Raw genomic sequence first — 23,261 nt, 5'->3', positions numbered from 1 at the left:
TTGGTATTTCTTCTTCAATTTTCGAAGCTTTATGACACCGGTTCTAGTTTGAGCATGTCTTTATCCAGACTCTCTTCATCGGGCTTCTTATCCGTTGTTTCTTCAGACTTTGGTATTTCTTCTTCAATTTTCGAAGCTCCCGTGATCTCTAACGCTTTTTCTTCTGCAATCTCTTTATCTTCGATCACTTTGTCTAAGTTGACGTCAGCAACTAGAGGAATTGGTTTGAGGATTACTGTCTCTTCCTGATTCAATTGCGGAGATGTTCGTTTAGAGGCTGCCACCTGAACGTACGATTTGTTCGACTCCTTGCCAGCCTCTGGGGATTCTTCAATTTTCTTCAGTTCCTCGGAAATGATTGTCTTCGGAGATTCTTTGTCAGTGGTTTCTACGTCAATGGAAGACACCTTGGTTTCCATATTAGTCTTCTCTTGCTTAGCATCTTTCTTCTTCTGCTGTTTCGTCGGCTTCTGTTGTGCCGATGGACTCTGTGGTTTCTCAGACACGGGTTCCATCGTTTGCTCGATTTTCTCTGATTTTGGTGATTCCATCGCTGGTTCTTGAGGAGTTAATTTCGTGGTTTGCGAGTTTTCTGCTGGGAGATTGGTTGGTTCGGTGGTTCCTTTCATGCCCACAACGGAGGCCCACGATTTGGGACCCACGGATGGTTGGATATCTTCTTTGGGTATTTCTTTAACTTCTGGCTGAGTTTCTTCCGCTTTGTCGTCCTCTGGAGCAACCTCGATCGTAGTTTCTTGGAGAGCCGAGGCTGTCGCTTCGTTCATTTTCTTCAGTTTCTTGTCACGTTTCTTCTTTGAGTCTGGAGAACCGATTTCTTGTTTATCCTTTTCTTGTTTCGTTGGTTCCTGCTCTGGCGTAGATTTTGTTTTGGTCTCGAGTTTTTCCTTCCACTGTTTCTGTTTCCCTGATTTCGTTGGACTCTTTGCTTCTTCTTTCGTGGGCTTCTCGGCAGGTTTATCGTTTGCTTCTTTCATCGGAGATTGAATCGCGTGGAAGTCTATAATTTCGGCTTCTTTTTCCTCGAATATTTCCTCGGGTAATTTACCATTTATTAATTTCTCTGTTTCGTCTGTGATAGTGAGAGATTCTTGAGACAAGAGTTCCACGATCTCGTTTGCGCTTGATTGTTTCTTTCTGCTTGTTTCTTTGAGATCCTCCTTTTTCTTTGATTCTTTCGAGACTTTCTTCTTCTCGGAAGCAGGTTTTTGTTCAGGCAAAACCTGAAGTAGACTGTCTGAAGTAGATTTTTCTTTCGTTTCCTCTTGTCTGGGTTGTTTCTTCTTGCCTTTGCCAAACTTGGTTATCTCTGCTGGTTTTTCTGATTCTGGAGATTGGATTTCAGCCTTCGTTTCTTCCTCGACTTCAGGTTTTATTTCTTCTTTGATCTTAGGCTCCGCTTCTTCTTTGAGTTTAGGCTTCGTTTCTTTTTCGACTTTAGATTTCGCCTCTTTTCCAGGTTTAGACTTTGCTTTTTCCGTGGCTTTAGGTTTTACTCCTTTTTCGAGCTTAGGTTTTACTTCTTCTTCGACTTTAGATTTTATTTCTTCTTTCATTTCAGGGTGTACAACTTCCTCCACTTTTGATTCTGTTGTTTCTTCGACTTTGGATTCTATTGCTTCTTCGACTTCAGGTTTCGTCTCTTCAATTTCAACCTTTATTTCTTCTTTAATTTTACACTCTATCGTTTCTTCAGCTTTAGGTTGTATTTCTTCTTCGACTTTAGGTTGTATTATTTCTTCGATTTTCTGCTGTATTTCTTCCTCTATTTTAGGTTCTACTATTTCTTCAACTTTAGGTTGTATTTCTTCTTCGACTTTAGGTTGTATTACTTCTTCGACTCTAGGTTGTATTACTTCTTCGACTTCAAGTTTTGCTTCTTTCTGAATCTCAGATTTTACTTCTTCTTCGACTTTAGGTTCTTTTACTTCTTCGAGCTTAGGTTTCTCTTCGACTTTAGGTTGTATCAATGTTTCTTTTGGTGCAACTTCCTTCTCTATCTTCTCAGTTCCTTTTTCAGAAATCTCAAGAATCTCCTTAGCTTTTTCCTTCTTAGCCTTAGCCTTCTCAGCTTTCGACTGCTTTTCCTTCTTCGATTTTTCCATTTTCGATTTTTTATTCGATACTTGTTCTTCCGTTTTCTTACTTTCAAGCTTCTTCTCCTCTTTCTTTTCTCCCACATTTTCCGCCATCATATTTTGTTCCGCCCTCTCTTTCTTTATCGTATTAAGCTGCCTATTCACGTCTTCGATAAGGGCTGCGGTTTGAATCAAAATCTCCGTCGAATTAATTTCAGTGGCGACTCCTGCAATGGATTTTACAGTGTCTTCTTCGATACTACTTTCCAAAGCTGGTTTAACTTCTTCCAAGCTCGTTGGTAATCTTTCCTCTACGCAAATTTGTTCCGTTTCCTTTACAGCTTCGACACTTGTCGGTTTAAGTTCTTCCAGAGGAACAGGTGTAATTTCTTTCTGTTTAAGCTGCTTAGACTTCACCCATTCAGTTTCGAAGTCGTAGAACCTCGTAATAGGATACTTCAAAGTTTCGTTCAGAAGTGCAAGCTTCCTGCGTTCGGATTCAGATAGCGTTACTTCTTCCGGTTTCTTCTTTTCTGCTTTAGTCTCCTTTATGGCAGAATCTTCAACAATTGTTTCTTCTAGCTTCTTTTCTTCTTCTTTAGGCTCTTTCATAATTAATTCTAAAAGAATTATTTCTTTCGGGTTCACTTCTTCTTCTTTAGGCTCTTTCACAATTGGTTCTTCAAGAATTATTTCTTTCGGGTTCGCTTCTTCTTCTTTAGGTCCCTTCATAATCGGTTCTTCAATAATTATTTGTTCTAGTTTCTTTTCTTCTTCTTTAGAGTCCTTTATAGCCGGTTCTTCGACACTTCTTTCTTCTGGTTTCTTTTCTTCCTCTTTTCGTTCTTCCATGACCGATTCTTCAACGATTCTTTCTTTCGGGTTCACTTCTCTTTCTTTTGTTTCCTTCATAATCGATTCTTTCACAATTCTTTCCATACTCTCCGGCCTTGCAGGCGTGGAAACGACTACGTTCTCTTCCACCACTTTCACTATCTTGAAACGACGGTGGAAGTTCACTTCAGCCTCCAAGTAAGCACGACGATTCACCCAATAGGGTTGAATCAAGTCTCTGTAATACGAAATCACATCTTTAGCTTTTGACTTAGAATCTTCAACTTTAGCAGGAACATTTATTTCACTTTCAGAGTTAGTTACACTTTCTTCAACCAGGGCTGCTTTATCTTCGACTTTCTTCGATTTTGACTTAGACTTTTCCACTTTAACAGGAACATTTGTTTCTTTCGCAGAGTCATCTATCTTTTCTTCCATCACAGGTGGTTTAGTTTCAACTTCTTTCGTCTCTGGTTTAGATTCTTCTACTGAAATAGGAACGTCTTCTGGTTTCTCAGAGACAGGCGTCTTTTCTTCAGTCAGAGTTGTAACATTTTCAACTTCTTTCGTTTCCAGTTTAGTTGCTTCAACTGGAACAGGAACTTCTTCTTGTCTTTCAGAGGTTGATACTACCGTTTCTTCAACCAGAGTTGCGATACTTTCAACTTTTGATTGGGACTCTTCAACTGTAACAGGAACTTCTTGTTTCTCAGAGACAGGTGTCTTTTCTTCAACCAGAACTCCTTTACTTTCAATTTCTTTCACTTCTGGCTGAGAATCTTCAACTGTAACAGGAATTGTTGCTTGTTTTTCAGAGACAGAGGTCTTTTCTTCAACCAAAGGTGGTTCACTTTCAACTTCTTTTATTTCTAGTTTGGAATCTTCAACCTTAACAGGAACACTAACTTGTTCTTCAGAGACAGGTGTCTTTTCTTCAACCAAAGGTGTTTTACTATCAACTTCTTTGGTTACTAGTTTAGAATCTTCAACTTTAATAGGAATATTTAATTTTGCTTCAGAGACAGGTGTCTTTTCTTCTACCAAAGGTGTTTGACTGTCAACTTCTTTGATTTCTAGTTTGAAATCTTCAACTTTAATAGGAATATCTAATTTTTCTTCAACCAAACGTGTTTGACTGTCAACTTCTTTGATTTCTAGTTTAAAATCTTCAACTTTAATAGGAATATCTAATTTTTCTTCAACCAAAGGTGTTTGACTGTCAACTTCTTTGATTTCTAGTTTAAAATCTTCAACTTTAGCAGGAATATCTAATTTTTCTTCAACCAAAGGTGTTTGACTGTCAACTTCTTCGATTTCTAGTTTAAAATCTTCAACTTTAGCAGGAATATCTAATTTTCCTTCAACCAAAGGTGTTTGACTGTCAACTTCTTTGATTTCTAGTTTAAAGTCTTCAACTATAGCAGGAATATCTAATTTTTCTTCAACCAAAGGTGTTTGACTGTCAACTTCTTCGATTTCTAGTTTAAAATCTTCAACTTTAGCAGGAATATCTAATTTTTCTTCAACCAAAGGTGTTTGACTGTCAACTTCTTTGATTTCTAGTTTGAAATCTTCAACTTTAGCAGGAATATTTAATTGTTCTTCAGAGACAGGTGTCTTTTCTTCAACTGATGGTGTTTTACTGTCAACTTCTTTGATTCCCAGTTTGAAGTCTTCAACTTTAGCAGGAATATCTAACTGTTCTTCAGAGGCAGGCGTTTTTCCTTCAACTGATGGTATTTTACTGTCAACTTCTTTAATTTCTAGTTTAATATTCTCAACTTTAGCAGAAATGTCTAATTTCTCTTCAGAGTCAGCTACCTTCACTACCCCTAGATTTGTTTCAATTTCAGCTTCTCTAACATCAACCTTCGAATCCTCAACCTTACCAGAAACTTGCTTTTCAAAATCAATTACCTTTTCTTCAACTGGAATTGCTTCGCTCTCAATTTCCAGCAGCTGTACCACTCTCCTCTCCTCTCCCTGTCTAAGAATGGCAGACCACTCTTCCACTTCTCTTTCACTCGGCGCTTGCCTATTATCCGCGACTTTACTTTCTCCCACTAACCCATTCGCATCTTTATCTCCCTGAACCTTAACTTCCTGCGAACCATCGACTTCCTCTCTAGACGTGATCCTACTCTCCTCGACCTTACCTTCCACTTTGTCCAATTTACCCTGCGAAACCTTTTCTCCCTTCGCCTTCTCTAACATTCCCATCTCGCATTCGTCTTTCACGTTTCCTACAGCTCTCGCCGACGAGGGAGTCCCGGCGCGACCTCTCTTCCTATCCTGAACGCTACCAAAGAGAACCGGCTCATCGTGCTCACCGAGACCCTCGATATACACCGCGTAATCCGAATTCGGCTGCCTACACTCGGCTAAAGTCTCTAACAACGCTCTCGAGGGGACACCGATGCTCGAATCGTCCGCTACCCTAGCATATCTGGTGGTCAGGCTAGCCTCTACCGTTTCAGGACGCAGGGTGATTAGTTCGGTGGGTTTGGAGCCTACGATCTTGGGTATGGGGATGCTTTCTAAGATCTCTACGGATTTCGTAGATGTCACGTTCGGTGGCTTCACTTGGACAAACCCGGGCATGCTGGTGGTGGTAGTCACCGTGGTCACCGTCTTTTCGATTATCAACGCTTTGCCTGCTGCCGTCGAAGGTGGCGCTTCGATCGGCGAACCCGTGTCAGAAACGTTTAACACTTCTTCACTCTTTGACACGTCTTCCTCTGTGCTCGGTCGTTCGAGCAGGCCCTGTGACGGAGCTAACGATTCGTCGGGTGTTTGGGTTCCTTCGGGTGGTTTAGTGGAATCTTTTTCAGGCTCTGTTAATGGAGTTTCAGGTATTAATGGCGGTTCTTTTGGTTCGGCGGATTGTCCAGCTTCCACCTTAACTGTCTCGGTTTTAGCTGGTTCTTTCATTGGTTTCGTGTCAGTGTCGGGTTTTTCGGTGAGTGTCTTTGGTCCTGTCTGTGCAGCTCCTACTGTGCCTTTGTCTTTCGACTCTTGTTTCTTCTTCTTCTTCTTGTCAGACTTCGGTGTGTTCGTTTGACCGGGTTTAGACTCTTGCTTGGACTCTACTGTGGTGAACGGTGGTATCTTTTCCTTCGATTTGCTGGCTTTCTTCGACTTGGACGGTGTCTCTGCAGCTTCGACCTTTGGCTCTGGTTCTTGGACCTCGGGATCTTGGGTCTCGGTCTTTAGGGGAGCTGCAGGAAGAGAAGATTCTGTATCCTTCTTCGCGTCAGTGGTCTCAACCTTTTCGGAGACTTTCCACTCTTCTGGAATCTCTTCTTTGCCCGTGTCTGTGGATATTTCGACGCTTTCTGTAGATTTTTTGATTGTCAGTTCGGATATATTTTCTGATATATTTTCTGTATCAGGATGAGCTTCAGGTTTGTCTGCTACGTTAAGGATGATATTCTCTTCTTCCTTTTCTTCAGTTTGCAGTACACTGATTTCTTCCTTAATCTCGGTAATTACTTGTTTCGTTTCTTCCAACATTATTTGTCCGGCTCTGTCAATCGTGTCAACCTTTTCTTCCGATTTAATCGTTACTTCTTGTTCAATTATTTCTTCCTTCTCCGGTTTCTCTTTCTCTTCCATTGGCATTGCTGGTTTCAAACTTTCTTCTTTCCGCTCTTTCTTCGGGGATTTAGACTTCTTGCGCTTTTTCTTCTCCGACTGCAGCGTAGTTGACACGACAGGTTCGGATTTCGAGTATTCCTGCCTCGGTTCTTCCACAACAGCCTTCTCGCTATTTACCGATTCTTTCCTAACAACTGATTCATCGACAGGCCTCTTGTCTTCTTTCTTGGAAGCTTCTGTTATTTCAGACGTCTGTTGTCTGGCATCCGCTTCTTTTTTAGACTTCTTTCCACCTTTCCTCGTCTGTTTCTCCGACTCAGCTGCTCTCCTCTTCTCCTCTCTCGGCGCAGAATCTTTCCTCGAATCTGCGCCGTCGACCACTTTCTTCTCCACGGATTTATCCTGCCTTCTCTCGCGTTTATCTCTCGCTTCTTCTTTCGTTGTACTTTCCTCCAACGTGTTCGACTTCGTGGATATATTTTCTACGAATTTCGCGACTTCGCTGGTCTCCATCGCGGACTCTATCGCGCGATCTAGCGCGCTGATTACAGCCTTCTGCTCCTCCTCGATGTCCAGTTTCTGTGGCACTTCCGGTTTCGCGTCTTCCTTCTTATATTCCTTCATTTCCTCCTTCTTCCCTTTTTCTTTGCCACTCGTTTTAATTCTATCTTTGCTATCTTTAGATGGTCTTGCATCGGTCTCAGTTTTAATCTCTTCTTTCTCGTCTAATTTTGTATTTTTCATTGCCTCTGATCTATCGTCAGGTTTCTTCTGCTTCGATTGATCTACCTTTTTCTCCTCTCTCTGTTGACTCTGTTTCCTAGGCTTCTGGTCTTTTACAGTATCTAGTCTTTCTGGTACGTTCTCTTGTCTTTGCTTCCTTCCCTTTTTCGATTTTTCGTGCTCCTTTGATCTCGAGTCTTTTTCCTTCGACTCGCTTCGGGATTTGTCTTTCGATTCCGTTAAGACTGGTTTATCTTCGGGTGTTTTCTCCGACCTTATTGGCTCCTTAGAGTGCTCTACATTTTCAACGGCTTTCACTGTCACGGGTTTAACGATCTTCTCTGTTTGAATTTCAGGTTTGTCCTCGAGGGGCTTTTTAATTTGCTCAGCTTCGTGTTCAATCTTCGGTGGTTTCGCGTTGTCCCTGGCAGCTTTCTCTTTAGCTACGCCAGACTGCTCCTTGCCCTTGTGTTTCTTCCTCGAGGCAGGTTCCTTCTGAGGCTTATCCTCCTTCGCATCGAGCTTCTTCGTTTCACTGGAGGAATCGAGCTTGCTTTCAGACGCTTTCTCTTGCTCGATCTTGCGAGAATCAGTCTTTGTTTCTTTCTCCTTCTCTTTCTTGGTGTCGTCCTTCTTCCTCTCGGAGTCCTTCTCGTCTTTGCTCTGTTCTCTCGCGTTCTGACGAGTCACGGAAGCCTCGGAGTCGTCTCTAACCTTCTCCAGCTTAGACTTGCCTTGCTTCTCTCTTTCACCGGGTCTCACGTTTCTCCTCTCGCTCTCTTCCTTCGTCTTCTCTGGCGTTGGTTGAGCCACGTTTCTGATCTTAGCCTGTTCCTTGGACTTGTCCCTCTTTTTCTGCTTGTCCATGTCCTCGATCTCCTTCAGAGCCTTGTCTATCTCGTCGTCCATCGTCTTCTCGACCTTCTTCTTCTTTCCCTTTCGTTTCTTCTCTTGAGAGCTGCTTCTCTGCACGACCTCAGCCTCTCTTCCCTCGTCGACCTCTCTCTCCTCTTGCTTCTGAGTCTCAGCTCTCTTCGGCTTCTCGACCTCGGCTACCTTCTCTGGTTCCGCCTTTTCCTTTCGAGTCTCAGCCTCGTTGCTCTTCTGAGGCATCTTGGGAAGAACTGTCTCTTCTATGGCGATTTCGTCCTTGGTCTCGAATATTGGTCTCTGCTGATCCGCGTTGACTCTGAACTTCTCCTTCTGATGTCTATCTCTGGGCTGCTCCGATCTACGAGCTCTCTTCTCCGGAATCCTCGATTTCGGCGCATCCTGGTGAGTTTTCCTGGCCTCCCTCTTCTTAGACATGTCCCACGCGCTTTCCTGTTTACCAATCGACGACTCTCGGGTCTGTCTCGTTTCTTGAGATGGACTCGTTTCGTGGACGGAGGACGTGGTCGAGTTCACCGGTGAATAGGATCGTTCTTTCACCTCTTTCGAGGTTAACGTCGTCGTCGTTGGGGTATAGCTACTGACAGTCGTTATCGGCTTGGCAGTTAGACCCTGGGACAGGATCTGAGCATAGGAGAACGCCTTGCTCTCGCTGGATGTACCGCTCTTTTGCTTAACCGGGGTGCTCTCTGAGCTCGATGGAGTCTGCTGTATGGATTGTTGTACAGGTTGTTGTACAGGTTGCTGTATGGGTTGTTGAATAGGTTGTTGAGTAGGTTGTTGAGTAGGTTGTTCGACAGATTGTTGAGTGGGCTGTTGAATGGGCTGTTGGGCAGGTTGTTGCATGGTCTGTTCCTGTTCCACTGGTTTGTCTGGTTCGGTAACTTCCACTGGTTGAACAGGAGACTGAACAGCGGGTTGAACAGCAGGTTGAACATTGGACTGAACAGTAGTCTGAACAGTGGTCTGGACGTCGGCAGGCAGAGCAGCTCTGTTGGGCAAGCATTTCTCTTCGACGTTCTGTACAACCACTGGCGCGTTCTTTGGCGGGGTCTTGAATTTCGACTGATGCGAGTGCCTCTGCGATGGCTTCTGCAGCTGACTCTGCTGATAGATCTCTGGTTCAGGGATGTAATTAGGCTGTGTCACGAATTGTTCCGTGGGAAACGTTATCTGACTGTCCGGGTAATGAGGTAGAGCTATCTGCTGAGGCGGCGCAGCAGGCATGTAGACGTAGGAGCCCACTGGGTACGCGATTTGGGACCCAATGAATCCCACCAGCTCGGGAATAGGCGGGTGTATGTAATTGTAGACCTCTGGAACCTGCTGCGGTTGCCTCGAGACTTTATCGTAATTCTTCTCGTTCATCAGAACGTAATCTTCCATGTTCTCGTCTGCCCAGCTGGTCTGAGTTTCGGGCGTCTTCTCTGGCGTTTCCACGATGGGAGACACGACTTGGGACTCGACTTCGGGCGCAACCTCTGCAGCAGGCTGTTGATAGTCCTCTGCTTTGCTTTCCAGTTCTTTACTCGGTTCTTCCACGGAAGCTTCCTGTGCTTCTGCCTGCTCCTCCACTTCCACTCTAGGTACACTGAAGTCTAGCTTGTCCGACTGAGTCGTCTCAGCCGAGGACTCCTCGACCACTGTCTCCCTGATCTCTCTACCCACCATGTGAGCCCCTTTGCCAGTCTCCACCGAAGGACTGCGAGAATTCTGTCTGTTTCCGCGAAGAATATCCGCGTAGGAAGTGGAACCTGGCGCCCATATAGGGCTAGCCGATCTCCCTCTCCTCTCCACCTTGGGAGCCAGCGTGTTCTTAAGAACCAGCGGTTCCCTTCTGTGTTCCAGCGACCTGTGAACATCCGACACTCCACTCTCACCCTCCACAGACGAGTTTCTCTCCGAGGAGTCTCCGACTGACTCCGCGATATCCTTCCTAACGGAAGCAGCCCTTCTCGACTGAGTCCTCAGTCTGGAGTCCACGGAATCCACCTTGGACACGTGTCTCCTAGCCTCCACTCTAGGCTCTGGCTCCTTCTGTTCGATCTGCTCTTCGATCCTATTTTGATCATCTTTGCTTCTCTCTACTTTGCTAGTTTCTGCTCTGCCAACTTCCGCTCTGCCAATTTCCGTTCTACCAGTATCCAATCTACCGGTCTCCACTCTGCCAATTTCCGTTCTACCAGTATCCAATCTACCGGTCTCCACTCTGCCAATTTCCGTTCTACCAGTATCCAATCTACCAGTCTCCACTCTGCCACTTTCCACTCTGGCAGCTTCTACTCTGCCACTTTCCACTCTGATAGCTTCCACTCTGGCAGCTTCCACTCTGCCACTTTCCACTCTGGTAGCTTCCGCTCTGCCAGATTCCACTTTGCCAGCTTCCACTCTGGCAGACTCCACTCTGCTAGCTTCCACTCTGCCAGTTTCCGCTCTCGTGTTCGGCGGAGTGTCATCGCGAACCGGTTCGACGACAGGTTTCGGCGCTTCCGCGGGTCTGGAGAATTGCGCGGTGGGTCTGAGCACCTGAATGGACAGAGGCGTGGGCACAGCCTCGTCGCGGGGGTTTCTAAACGGGCTGGAACCCCTCGAGCTCGGACTGGTGCGACCTGCGGCGATGTCCGCGTACGAGACCTGATTGACGAGCCTAGTCTCGTTGCTCTGTACATAGTACGGGTCCACGGCGTATATTTCATCCAGCACTGTCTTCACGCGCTGCCTCCAATCGTCCATCCTTTGCTGCAGGCTCTGCGTTATCCGCCACGGAGGAACAGCCAAGGCACAACAATGGAATACACATACGTCAATTTTTTCTGGGAGTTTTCTTTTGTGTTTTGTTTTGTTTGTTTGTTTTGTGGTTCAGGGTGAGAGAAAAAAAGAAAGATATGTATAAGAGACGTTAACTCGGGTGGAAACGGGGAATCGGGTGGTTGTGGTCAGGGGCGTCTAAGGGCGTCGGAAGAATTCTATTCCGTCGGAGAGTTTTTAGTATATGCGTATGTATGCCTGATTATGATCGGCGATGGTGTGGCTCGCGAAGAAACACACGTTCTTTTGCAACAAAGAGGGCTCTTTATTCTTTCGTTTTAAGACAGTATACTGTTGGTTCTCTCTCTATATATATATATACTTTTTTTTTTTTTCATTGTTTTTCTTTTAATACGAACGCAAGTCTGCTCTCTATGCCTGGACGCACAACACGTTTAGGAAAATGTTCTCTCGATATAGCATAATATAGACAATATACGTGTACATACATACATTTATAAAGTTCTCTAAAAAAGATCCTGAGGTATTAAAAATCGGTCGGTCTCCATTCGCGGACGAGGACGAACGTCGATAACGGACAGACGGCCGAGGGATTCCCCGTGCCGGTCGAATCCTCCGCCATTTTGCCGCCCATCGGCGTCCACCTCGCCTCGGATGGAACGCACGGAACTGCACCGGGTGAGAAAAGAAACGAACGCGAGGAACGACACTATGGTTGCCACAACGTGACCACGTAGAATCGCGCAGAGTCGTGCGACGAACTCGATCGTCTCTGACCGACTAGACCGGTCACGGATCCAACGGTTCCGGGTCTGGCCGGCCGCGTTGCACGAGGATCTTCGACCTCTCTGTACGCGCCTGGATTTTGCTCTGCAACGACTTGATCTTCTCGCGACAGATCTGATCGAGCGACCGGCAAAGCGAGTCGGCAGAGGGAATAACAACGCGCCGAGCGATCGAGCGAGATGGACCAAGATCGTGAACGAAATTTCGATCGAGGGAGGAGAGAGACAGAGATCCGAGAAACCAAATAAATTCAGGGCCGGAGAACGAGAGGGGGAAAGAGGAGGAGAACCGGAAGACGACGATGGCGAAGCAGAAACGACGATCGAGACGAAGAAAGAAGGCGAGTGTGGGTGGTATTTTTTGGTGAATCGGAGGGGGGGTTCGTATTTTTTGGTTTTTTTTTTTTTTCAAAGGAAAGGCGGGAACGGGTACAGCAAACAAAATTTCGTAAATCAAATAGCCGGTGCGATGGATTAAAGACGAGTTAAAGTAAAAGAACACAACGTGAAGTTAAGTGAGAAAGAAAGAGAAAAATAAAAGAATGTCAGATGCGAAAGAAACGAACTGTGAGAGAAATTATTCAGGTAAATCGAATAGTCTTTCGGAGCGTTCACTCGTGCTCAGTTCTCACGAGTCTCGACGCGCGACGTGGAGGTCACTTGATTTTCTTGCGTATCTTCCGGTTCCGCGTTCGATCGTCGCGATCGCTTCCGACGTTTTCGCCATTCGGACGATTACCTCGAGCTACCTCGCGAGCACGGACACGAGAAAGCCTGCGATGTACGGAGATGACAGAATTCTCTCTCGTGTGTGTACGCGTGTGTGTGTCGAACGAAACGACTCGTTCGATTTTTCACACGCGATGCGATAAATTGCGACAACGATATTCGTGCGACTACTGCGATCTTCGTCGTCTCTTCGTACTCGTTCGTCGCTAGTACAGAGACGCGACGCCAGGCGGCGCCAGCTGCGGGAGACACGGAACTGCGTACTCGTAACACGCATTTGTACAGACACTATATAGACAAGTGAGAGACGGCGAGAAATGAAACAAGAAAATTAAGATAGAACACGTGACTTACACAAAGAAAAGAAAAAAACAAGCAAAATCAAGTAAACCCCATCACGGAACAACATATATGGGTGTGTATTTAAGAGTCGGTGATGTATACACGGAGATGAGAGAATAAAGAGAGACAGTCGAGTAGACGCGGAGACGTGCGTGAACAGTGATGTATGATCGATTGATCTCTCGTTACAAAGAGAACAGGTGAGGTAAAAACCTTAGTCAAGAGCATGATACCAACCAATACCGCGTAACAGATGTACCACCATGACGAATAGCATGCTCGCGCGGCCGCGATCGCGATCGTTCGATCGCCATGATCGCGAACGAACGATCGAGTTTATTCCGCAAATTCGATGAATCCGAGATCAATTTTATTTTATCGCAATCTTGGAAGCAGCGTGATAGAGTAGATTCAGAAAGAAGGAGGAAAAGAGAGAAAGACAGAGAGAGATAGAGAAGTAAGAGGTGCTCGGCGATCGTTATCGTTTCTGTTATTACGACGTCGTTAAAATAGAAATGGTAAACCGTTAAGCGTAACTTGGGAAAGGGTACGAGGATAATTAGAACGACGCGATAGCGTTTATGAAAGAGAGGTTAGAACGAGGGCGGGAGAAATGGATTTCAACGGAAACACCTTGATTCGTAAATCATAACGGTAAAATGGCGACCTCTGTCTCCCGGATAGAAATTCCCAACAGTGGATCATCAAAATGTTTCCAGTTCTGATTAGCGTGTTACGAATCTCCGTTGGCCACTTTCGTTGCCAACGAAAATTTCGCTCGTACCTGACACGGTCAGGGATTAATTTGGCTCGATCGACGGTTAATTGTTAGTCACTTGAGAAATTACGGAGAGCAGGCATGGTGTGACGAGAGCAGATGGCAGAGAAATTCGCGTTCATCCGCGGGAAGTTACCCCCGACCACGAGCGTGTACGACTCGAACGAATGTTACAGATCGGTTGAAGGGGGAAACCGAGATACGCGATTATATCCTGGTGGTGGTCTTCAGTTGGTATCGAGCAGATGCAAAAATCAACTTGCTGCTTTAGCGCAATTGTGCAGGTGGTAAAAAGGTGGGATCAAGGCAAACCTACCTGTTGCTCCTGCAACGCCTTCTCCTTGTCGGTGGACAGGTACGTCGGGCTCAGCACTGTCCTCAGTTGCTGCTCCACCTGCATAATCTGTTGCCTCATCTGTTGTATCTCCTAGAACGACAAGCAGACGTCAGCCGTATTCCCCTGAAAATCAACCAATGGATTGCTGATCCCTTTCACTTCTATGAAAACAATCGAGATGGCCTCGTAAATGGTACGCGCGACTCGTTCCTCTGCGATCTCTACTTTTCTGTACGAGGATCATCGATGCACTTGCAAAGTGGAATAACGAAGCATAACAGTTGATCGAAAGAACGAATACGCCGCTGAGATTCAAGAATGCACCCTCGAAGGGCAATCGCAGATCTGGGAAGTGCACGTGGCACACCTGCAAAGTACGATAGTTTGCCGATAATTATGCACGTACTTATGCAAAGTAGAACAGAATGCAGGCGAGACGCATCGTAGACCGATAAACAACGGCGCTACGTGGATAAAGTGCCCAGACGCTTTTCATAATCGTGACAACGAGGCTGTAAAATGCAATTGCACCTTTGCAGCGAAAGGAAAAACAAGGGATGCGTTTCGTCCCTTCCAGTACAACCGTTAGACACCCTTTTTCCAATCGATCGCTCGTGAAAAAAGCGAAATAAGAGAGAATCAAGCGACGTCAGACCCTCCAGGCCACCCGCCATTGTCTCGCGAGAGTTATTCCATGCTAGTTCCATCGAAAGAAACTTTCGCGTTTTAACCGGATCAGCAATCTCTTTTCAAAAGAATACAGCTCTATGTCAGGAGCCACCTGACCTGTTGATATTGATCAATCTGAGCTAAACAAGCTTCTAACGCCGTGGTCTGTTCTTTCACGTTGCCGTGGAGGCTGTCTAGCTCGGCCAACAGCTCGTCAACCGTTTCCCCGATTCGACTATCGCCACCGATCCCGGACCGGAAGTGCACCTGAAGCTTCTCCATCGAGATGCTGATTTTCGTTTTCTGTATCGCGATATCGCTCAGCATTTTCTCCCGTATGCTGTGCTGATCTCGCAACGGTTTCTTTTTGTTCTGCGGCGACTCGAGGCTCTGTTTCGCTTTCTCGATCCACGTTTTCACTTCCTTCATCTTTCGCTCGCACTGCTCCCATTCCTCGCTAGTCTCTTGCAGCAGCGCGTTCTGAAACGAATATTTCGAACGGTGTTCATCTTACGCACGTCTGTAGCCCTAAACGATTGGAAAATCTGACGAAATCGTCGAAAGATCGAAAACCAACCCTTTCCAACAGTTGACCCTCTACTTGCACCTTAGCTTCCTCCGCTTCGAGCAGTTTCTCGGGCAAGTCGCCCACGCTGCACACCTGACCGATACTCTCGAGCTCCTTACCCATGTCGCTGAGATTCTTGTTGATCTGTTTGCAGCTTTTTACGGCTGTCTGCAAAGGCACGCGGAACAGGTACACGGATTAGTAGGCTAGATACGAGAAGACGGACCAAGGAGCCGCGATTTTACTCCCACCTCTCGACCGAATACAGTGGAACGCGTGTTTTCCAAGTATCTCTAAATAGAATTCAAGAGCGACCTGATCTGGAATAGCGGCCTAACCCGGGGCCGCGATTTCACGATTAACGGAGAACGAGATTCGAACAAAGTCTGGAAAGTCACGTTCCTCTGACTCGGTCCCAGAGAGCACAGGGTATCGTCGTTGGTCTGCTGGTCTATTCCCCACGTACCGAATACTCGTGCAGCCTCTGCCTAGCCTGCACGAGGGTGCTGAGCTTCAATGGCTCAACTAGGAACTGTCTCTTCTCTTCGGTCCACGCCTTCACGGCCTCGTACAACGTCAAGAATCTCTGCCATGCGTCGATCGTGTCAGCCAGCACTTGCTTCCTCTCGTCCAGCCAATTCCTCACTTGGTTCAACTGCTCGGTGACATTGTGAACGGTGCTGTCGATCAACTGCTTCTCCGTTTCGTCTCTCGTGTTCTCCGCAATGGTACGGCCGTTTCTCGTTAGTCGTTCGAGCTTGTCGCCGATCGTGCCCAGCTCGTCTTGCACCTGCTTCAACTGCTCCTTCAGAGGGACAGGTTCGATGGACCTGTCCTGTACCTTCAACTCGGCCTGTCTGATCCACGCTTGAACCTCGTCGAGGTCGGTCAGGTAATCCGACCTGACGGTTCTGGCCCGTTTCTGTTCCCTCTGTTTCTCCTCCATCGCCTGTGCAGTTGCTTCGGCGCAGAGTTCAAGAGCCGTGAGGTGCTGAGCAAGATCGCTGGGGACCAGCTGCTGGCTAGCTTGGTACCGCGCCTTAGTGCTTCCTGAGAACTTTTTCGCGCTGTCGAGGAGCTGCTCGACAGCCGAGCGAAGCTCGTCAAGCTCCTCCTCGGTCGCGTCCTGATCCGGCCCGAATACGTAGAGGCTCGAGGCGCGATCGCGCGCCTCGTTCAGACGCTTCCTCAGCTGCTCGATCTCACGCTCGGTGCCTTCGAACGCCTCCAAGTCTTCGTCCGCCTTCTTGGATTTCGTCTGCAAGGAGTCGATGAGCCTGCAAGGAGCACCGATGTCTTTCATTCGCCGCGCAAACTTCGCTATACGATGTTTCGAGGGGAAGAATGATATTTCTGATCGTTTGCCTTGGCGTTCCTTCAATGCCGACGCTCGAATATTCGCGGTTCGTTAGGTTCGGGTATCGCGTTACGAAGAAACATCGAACCAAGTGGCGCGGAGCGAAAAGTGGTGGGGATGCGCACGAACGAACCTGGCGCCAAAGGAGCGACGGACAGCAACAACTTACGCGTGTTGACCGACAGGTGACGCCTCGTGTCGTCGAACGTGTATAACCTACGCGGACCACTCGGAAGTCGGGCGTGTTTACAGATTCACGGGATCTGAACGTGACCGTCGGCGTGTCTGTGGTCGCTACCTTACTAACGGAAAACGATTTGCCCCTTAGCGGCGTGCTTGTACACGGAGGCCAGTGATAAAAATAGAATTTAGCATATTTCCTGTGGCAACGGGTTTCCAATAATGCGTGCCAATGCGCGATCATCGCGCCACTGCCCATCGGTTATAGGGCAGAGGTCGACGAAGGAACACGAAGGAGAAATAGGAAAACGAAGGATATCATCGGATCGATCGGATACAAGGAATTGTCCGAGGCAGAGGTACGACGAAATTAGAATGGAAAATGCGTGTCGCTGGTTCGGCTGTAGCTGGCTTCGTGCCAGCCAGAGCGGAGGACGCTTTGGCTAAAAGTAGACGAACAAGCCGCGTGTCGGTGTGTGCGTCTCGGTTGCTCGTCGGAATTGGAATTATTCTTTTGTCAGCGCTTCCTCGGGTATGGTTATGCCTCCGTTTCTTTTACCTTCGTCCTGTCCGCGAGAGGCCAGCAGTGGGGATACGTGCGAATTACGTCGCAACCAGGCGTCTTGTAGGTTAGAAAATCCGATTCGGGGACAAAAGTGTTTTGTCACCGGATAATATGCGGATGGAACGTGGGTCAATTTGTAAGAGTAGCTCGAATTTGCTTTGTTACGAGGATCGGACGGTGCCAAGTGTTTTCACGAAGATGACAACATCGTCGTATCGTGTATCGAGCCACGAGGAACGTCGCGCGATCAGTCATCGTTCCGTTTCGAGTCGGCTTACGTTCCATGCCGGTGCATCGTGTTTTCGCGATGTTTCATGCCGGACAACGATGACGTCAGCGATAAACTCTCGATTTTGATTACTCATTGACTCGGCGATACGTGTCTGTCAGACGAAGTCTAACGAGCAGCGAGACGGACATGCGACATCTATCGAGAACTCGATAATTTCTCGTTATCATCGGCCATTGTGAAATAACGACGGCGTACGAGAACGGAAATTTTAATTCGGAAAATTGAACTCGCGCGATTTAATTTGGACAATTTAATACGAAATTTTAAATCGCGATTCCGAATAGCAAACGTGGATTCTTCGATCGAAGCACGTGGAATTTTCTAGTCCGGATGTGGAATTTCGGAATAAAGGGAAGGCTCGCGATGTCGATGTCAATGTCAAGCTTCGTACGCACAGCGCGTTTCTTTTCGCACGATGACATCATCGTGGCTAATAATGAACGCTGTTTAACAGGAGGTGCAATCACCAGCCGACGATTGCGATATTTTCGAGATAGAACAGAAAACGTTACGCTCCGGATCGTTGATGACTAACGCGAAATTAAAAACGAACAGACGCACGATTAGTCACGACATTTTTCTCTCTCTCGGTATCTCCGACACGAACGATAACATTGTTAATTATGCGAACAATCGATCGTATAAACAGTCGTATAAACAAAATCGTATCACGACTTCCGATCTCGCGGAAAATTTATCGTAAAATTTATCGCGAAATTTATCGCGAAATTAAGAATGAATTTTTTTCCAATTTCCGAATAGACTTTTTCGAATCTCTAAATTTCCATTTCGACGTCTCGATTATCGGAGTATTAACGAATAAAATCTCGTTATCGTCGACGAGGTATGGCGGACAGCGAGTTCCGGAAGTAGCCCGTCCACGTGATGCAATCCTTATGCGGGCATGTGACTCGACCCAATGTGCTCGCGGCAACATCATCGCGGCAACATCGAGGTATTTTCGTATCACCAACCGAATGATCCACTTTTTCGAGGATCCATCCACCGGGAACACTGAACGTATATACCGGCAACGATAAATTCCAGCGAGTAGCATTTTTTCCCCGAGATATCGCAACACCACGAGACACCACGACGAATCAACCGGAAGTCTGCCGTTCCTCCACCTACTCATTTTTCTATACACTTGCACGCGAGTATTACGAGTCGACGTTGATCCCCGTGGCAAATCCGCGAGCCTGGATAAAGGTCGATGGACGATGGTATCCAAGAACGAGACGAGGTCGTACCGTGATGGAATCGGTTTCCCGGGCAAATCTCGTTCTTCCCTGCTAATATCCCTGGCTCGACGATGATCGCTCTCTCTTCACCAGCTCGAGATCGATCGACGTTCGATTCGCGTGAAGAATATTCGCGAATAATCGTAAAATTGAAAATATTTCGCCGTGGATTATCGGACAACAGTATGGCGCGGCACGATCAAGCTAAACAGCAGCGTTCGCGGTTCGAAACGTTATTAGAAGGGGCGTAATAGCGTTAGCTTTGAATTTTCGTCTTGGCGAGGCGCCGCGACGCATGCGGCTTAGGTTTAAACGTTCGCCAAGCCGGACAGGAACGAAAATCGACGACAGTCGAAAAGCGGCGCACGCTGGTTCCTAAGAATAATATAGCCACTCTACTTCTTCCTCTTCTTCTTCTTCTGTTTTTCCTTATTTCTCTTATTTTTTCCCCCTGCTTCTTCGTTTCCTTCGTTTTCCATCTTTTCTTCGTTTTCTTCATCTCTCCGCGCTCCTCTCCGCGAGAGCGAGCACGCACCGGCACGAAGCGGAGTTCATTGGCTCGAAGATCTTCGCCATCGCGGTTCTAACCTATTCTTTTGGCACGCCGGATAGATGATATGATTACAATGCGGATCGAAATGTTGCGTTGGATGTTGCAACGTTGCGGAACTGGCATTTCGACCCCTTTTCGTCCACCATTTATCCGGGTTTTTGGGTTACGTTTTTGCGCCAACGGGTGCGCAGGGTTACAGGGTGAAAATTAGAATGGCGCCGCGTGGTCGGCGGAAAATTCCGGCTTAAGCGTATTGCTGTCTTTCGCTTCATTTGGGTCACCGAGATCTTGGCTTTCGTGGCACGCTCGAGTAACCCTTCAGGGTTACAAGGGAGAACGCCGTGTCGATAACGTAGATAATATCTGGGCTTTGAATTTCTCGTGTTCGAGCACAACTTCGCCGACGAGGAGCGAGGGACCGAATGAATGCGATATCGCGAAACGAAAGTACAATTCGGGAGCTCTTTGGGAGAAGGGTCCATTTGTCGAAAAATAACATTCTTCGTAGATAAAACATCGTATCGACTAAAAGGAAAAAATTCTATATAACTGTGAAATGATCATTATTCTTTCGTATAACGAAACAGGATATCGAGGAAAATCAGAAGAGAAACGTCCTTCTTCCAAAGCACTTCTTGATCAAAATATTTTCAAATCATTGCCTAATCGTCGAGAGAATTCTACCGAAAAAATGAACACGACGTTTTGATATGAGTCACCGTTATGGATATTCAAACAACACCTTATCTCTCATCCCTACGTCGTGCACCGCGACGAAATCTTTACTTTAAAATTCATTTGGAAAGCCGACGAACGAAGTCGCACGAAATCCTCGATTACCAAGAAAAAAGGCAAAAAAGAAAAAAAAGAAAAAGGAGGAAAGACACAAGGATCACTGTTGCACGATTTCTGCACAGGACACGATTTTTCCACTCGCGATTCGGGGATGTTTCTCCGTTACATTGCAGCGAGGCCAACGTCGAGAGACACGTGCCTGCACCGAAACACACGTTTCGCTGTTCCGCTTCGGTATCGATTGCTGATAGAGAGGCCACAAGGCCTGACGGTCATAATATTTAAGCCAATAACCGTGTGCAATCCGACTAACCCAATAAACCGTGGAGCACGCGTGAAATTTTCATTCTTACGTACTGTCAATCGACATCCCGTGCTCGTTGACCACCAGGTACCCAGCTGCGTCCACGCACTTTCTGGCCTGGCGTTTCCGACTGTTGCGCAACTTCGCAACCTCACGTCTCCGTTACGATACACACTCGATTCACACCAATCACGAATATCACAGAACGAAAAAGAAAAATCCGCCCAGGTAATCCACGTAATCCTCGGTTATCTCTTGCAGCACACACGCTCGGTAGAGCACGGATTCGCGACGATTAAATTCCACGCGAAATTTCCGCGAAGTCGCGATTTATTCCGCACTTTAATCTCCCGAAGCTCTACACGGTGTGGATAAAATCGCAGGTACTCGGAGAACCGTGCACCGTCGGTATCACGCGAAAGACTTGCCGCAATCCGCGCGTGGCCGATTGTTTAATAAGCGTCTACGCTGAAAGGACACGCGGACCAGCCTCGACCAGCACACGACAAACTCTCGTCATACTTTATTTCCAGTGCGCGCCGCCGCGTACGAATGGTGACTGGCGTGCAAACCGGGCCGCGGATATTACGCCATGAAATTCAGAAGCGGGCCAACGTGCCGCCGCGGCGGTCGCTTCACTTTTCTTCGTCAAATCTATATTTAGTGAGAATTCGATCGGCAAACTGGGACCCGGGGTGAGCCGCGATTCGCGTGCGGGGGTTGGCGAATGCACCCCCGGTCGAAACGAGAACGGCCATCCGCGTCCGCCTGCACCACCGCCGCGCTCTTCCTCGCGTGAGATCCTCCAATCGATGAGAATGCGGAGAACCACCCGATTACCTAATGTCGCACGATTAATGACCCGACGTCGCCTCTGCGAATTACTCGGCAAACGCGTTGCGCAATCCATTGAAACGTGTTTACAAACAGCATCGGTGGAAATAGAGCGACCGTCGCGAGATTCCCAGTTTTCCCTGCTTTTCCCCTGGGTTTGCGGGTTTCGAGTTCGACCAAGGAGCTAGGGTGCCTGGAGTACGCGACCACGCGATGCATGTTGTTATCCGTGCTTCTTGGGGTTAATAGGGTGCGCGTGAAGCATCGATGGGGTGGGAAACTCGTGTTTACGAAAAATGGGCGTGACCAAGGGTATAGTGTAAGAAGAGAAAACGAGTAATAAATATCGAATTCTGACGTATTCGTGAAAATATTCCAAGCTTTTGTTCAGAAATTTCTCTATAAAATTGAATTTTATTTGTTTATTTATCTGTCTATCTATTTATTTATTTATTTAAATTGAAAGAAACTCCTATAAAGAAATATTTCAATACAGAGACAAAATAAGACACGAAGGAATTATCACCGAGTGTTATACTAAATTCTAAATACAGAGATAGACCTAAATATTGTGGAAAATTGACTGTATAATGTGTTGGTCGATTAATATAAATTTTCTTTAAAAAATACACAGAATTTTGAAGTTACTAACGAGACAGGAACTGTCGTTTCTTCGTGTAACGTGGGGTTATTTTCATAGAAATTTCGCGAATTTTCTAGCGCCGCGGAGGAATGGATCTAGGGATTTTTAAATTCTAGGAGCGAGAAAAGGCGTAGAGGTTAGAAGTTTCGCGAATCGCGACGTCGTAGCTTTCGCACACACGGCTCGTCGATACTCGTTCCGATTTTAATAGCACTCGAGTGTTATCGACAGATTCGGGTAAACTTGGGAAGATGCATGGGTGTGTGCTGTGCAGACGGTATCCTTGACTAGGTTTTTGTCGAACGGAGAAGAGCAGCGGTGTTTTTTTTCAAAGAATCTATAGGTTAGTTGAAAGGTTACTTGTAGAAAATCATTCGGTCGGCTTATTTTTATTCTTTTCTGGATATTAATTTTATGACGCAATGCATATCGCGGCACACGGTGCACGACAAGGTCTAATTACGTCATGGGATTAATTTGGGTATGATGGAACGCAGTGGGACACGTAACGCATGCTAAATCGATACATGTCGTAACCCACAAGGAATCTACTCCTAAGGAGAAATCTCGAACCTGACCTTTCCCTTCCTCCACATCGTTTTTCGATCCCTCTTTCGCTCCTCGAAAATAATTTCGTCGAGTAACCTCGTTTGATAGCTGACGTTGCGAAATTACATCTCGAGAAAAGCGAGATCTTGTAACGAGAGAGAAACACACCCAGAAAGAGAGAGAGGAAAATCAACGCGCGTAAGATGAACTTGCGAATTTTTAAGAACCCTCAGCAGATAGATATAGAGTCACGATCGATGATAAATAACGGGGGGGTGTAAAAATTGGTGGCTGAAAAATGTTATCCTGAAAAGAACACAACGTGAAGAAAGTATTCGCAAGAATGTGATTAAATTATTGATATTCGATGCGAAGATAGCCTGAAACAAAACATGTGACGGGGTGGGGAAAGCAGACATTACCTCCCCTCCCATGGGGATGGTAATATGCATAAGCAGCACGCACACGCACACGCATGCACATGCCAAGTCGCACACAATCGCACCGCATGATTCCTTCGTCGATGTGGTCGAACGCTCGTCGATACTTCTCGAATGCAAAAAGAAGGATAAACATATTACACGACCTTGATAATAAAAAGAAAAAAGTCAAAAAAGAAAAAAGAAACACAAAATAGAAAACTAAATCTGGAATGATTTTTTCGCGATGAATATAATTATAATTAGAAGAGGTAACTTGATCTGGAATGATTTTTCAACGACAACGAAAATTTACAAATTATTTTATAATCTATGCACGCGTCTTGGTAAAAGAGATAATATAGTCTTCCAAATAAAAAGGAACTCGTAGAGGAATAATATGAATAATAA

General features: G+C 46.3%; 2 protein-coding genes across 2 annotated transcripts in view; both read right to left on the bottom strand.

The window, feature by feature from the left end:
* The window catches only part of LOC108555007 (titin-like), a 66,234-nt gene extending 55,360 nt beyond the window's left edge, over positions 1-10,874 (bottom strand). Inside the window, 2 exon segments of the mRNA XM_017910481.1 lie at positions 48-3,767; positions 4,053-10,874. Coding sequence (XP_017765970.1) covers positions 48-3,767; positions 4,053-10,874 — 10,542 coding nt within the window.
* Positions 10,875-11,320: 446 nt separating this feature from the next.
* Positions 11,321-23,261, bottom strand: part of Msp300 (Muscle-specific protein 300 kDa) — an 88,412-nt gene continuing 76,471 nt past the window's right edge. The window contains 5 exon segments of the mRNA XM_017910494.1: positions 11,321-11,810; positions 13,861-13,971; positions 14,668-15,030; positions 15,128-15,286; positions 15,585-16,395. Coding sequence (XP_017765983.1) covers positions 11,700-11,810; positions 13,861-13,971; positions 14,668-15,030; positions 15,128-15,286; positions 15,585-16,395 — 1,555 coding nt within the window. The 3' untranslated portion in view covers positions 11,321-11,699.

This window comes from Eufriesea mexicana, unplaced genomic scaffold, assembly GCF_001483705.2.
Source record: "Eufriesea mexicana isolate 0111107269 unplaced genomic scaffold, ASM148370v2 scaffold106, whole genome shotgun sequence".
NCBI classification, from domain to species: domain Eukaryota; kingdom Metazoa; phylum Arthropoda; class Insecta; order Hymenoptera; family Apidae; genus Eufriesea; species Eufriesea mexicana.
Note: the sequence above shows the minus strand (reverse complement) of the source record. Positions and strands in the feature narration are given on the sequence as shown.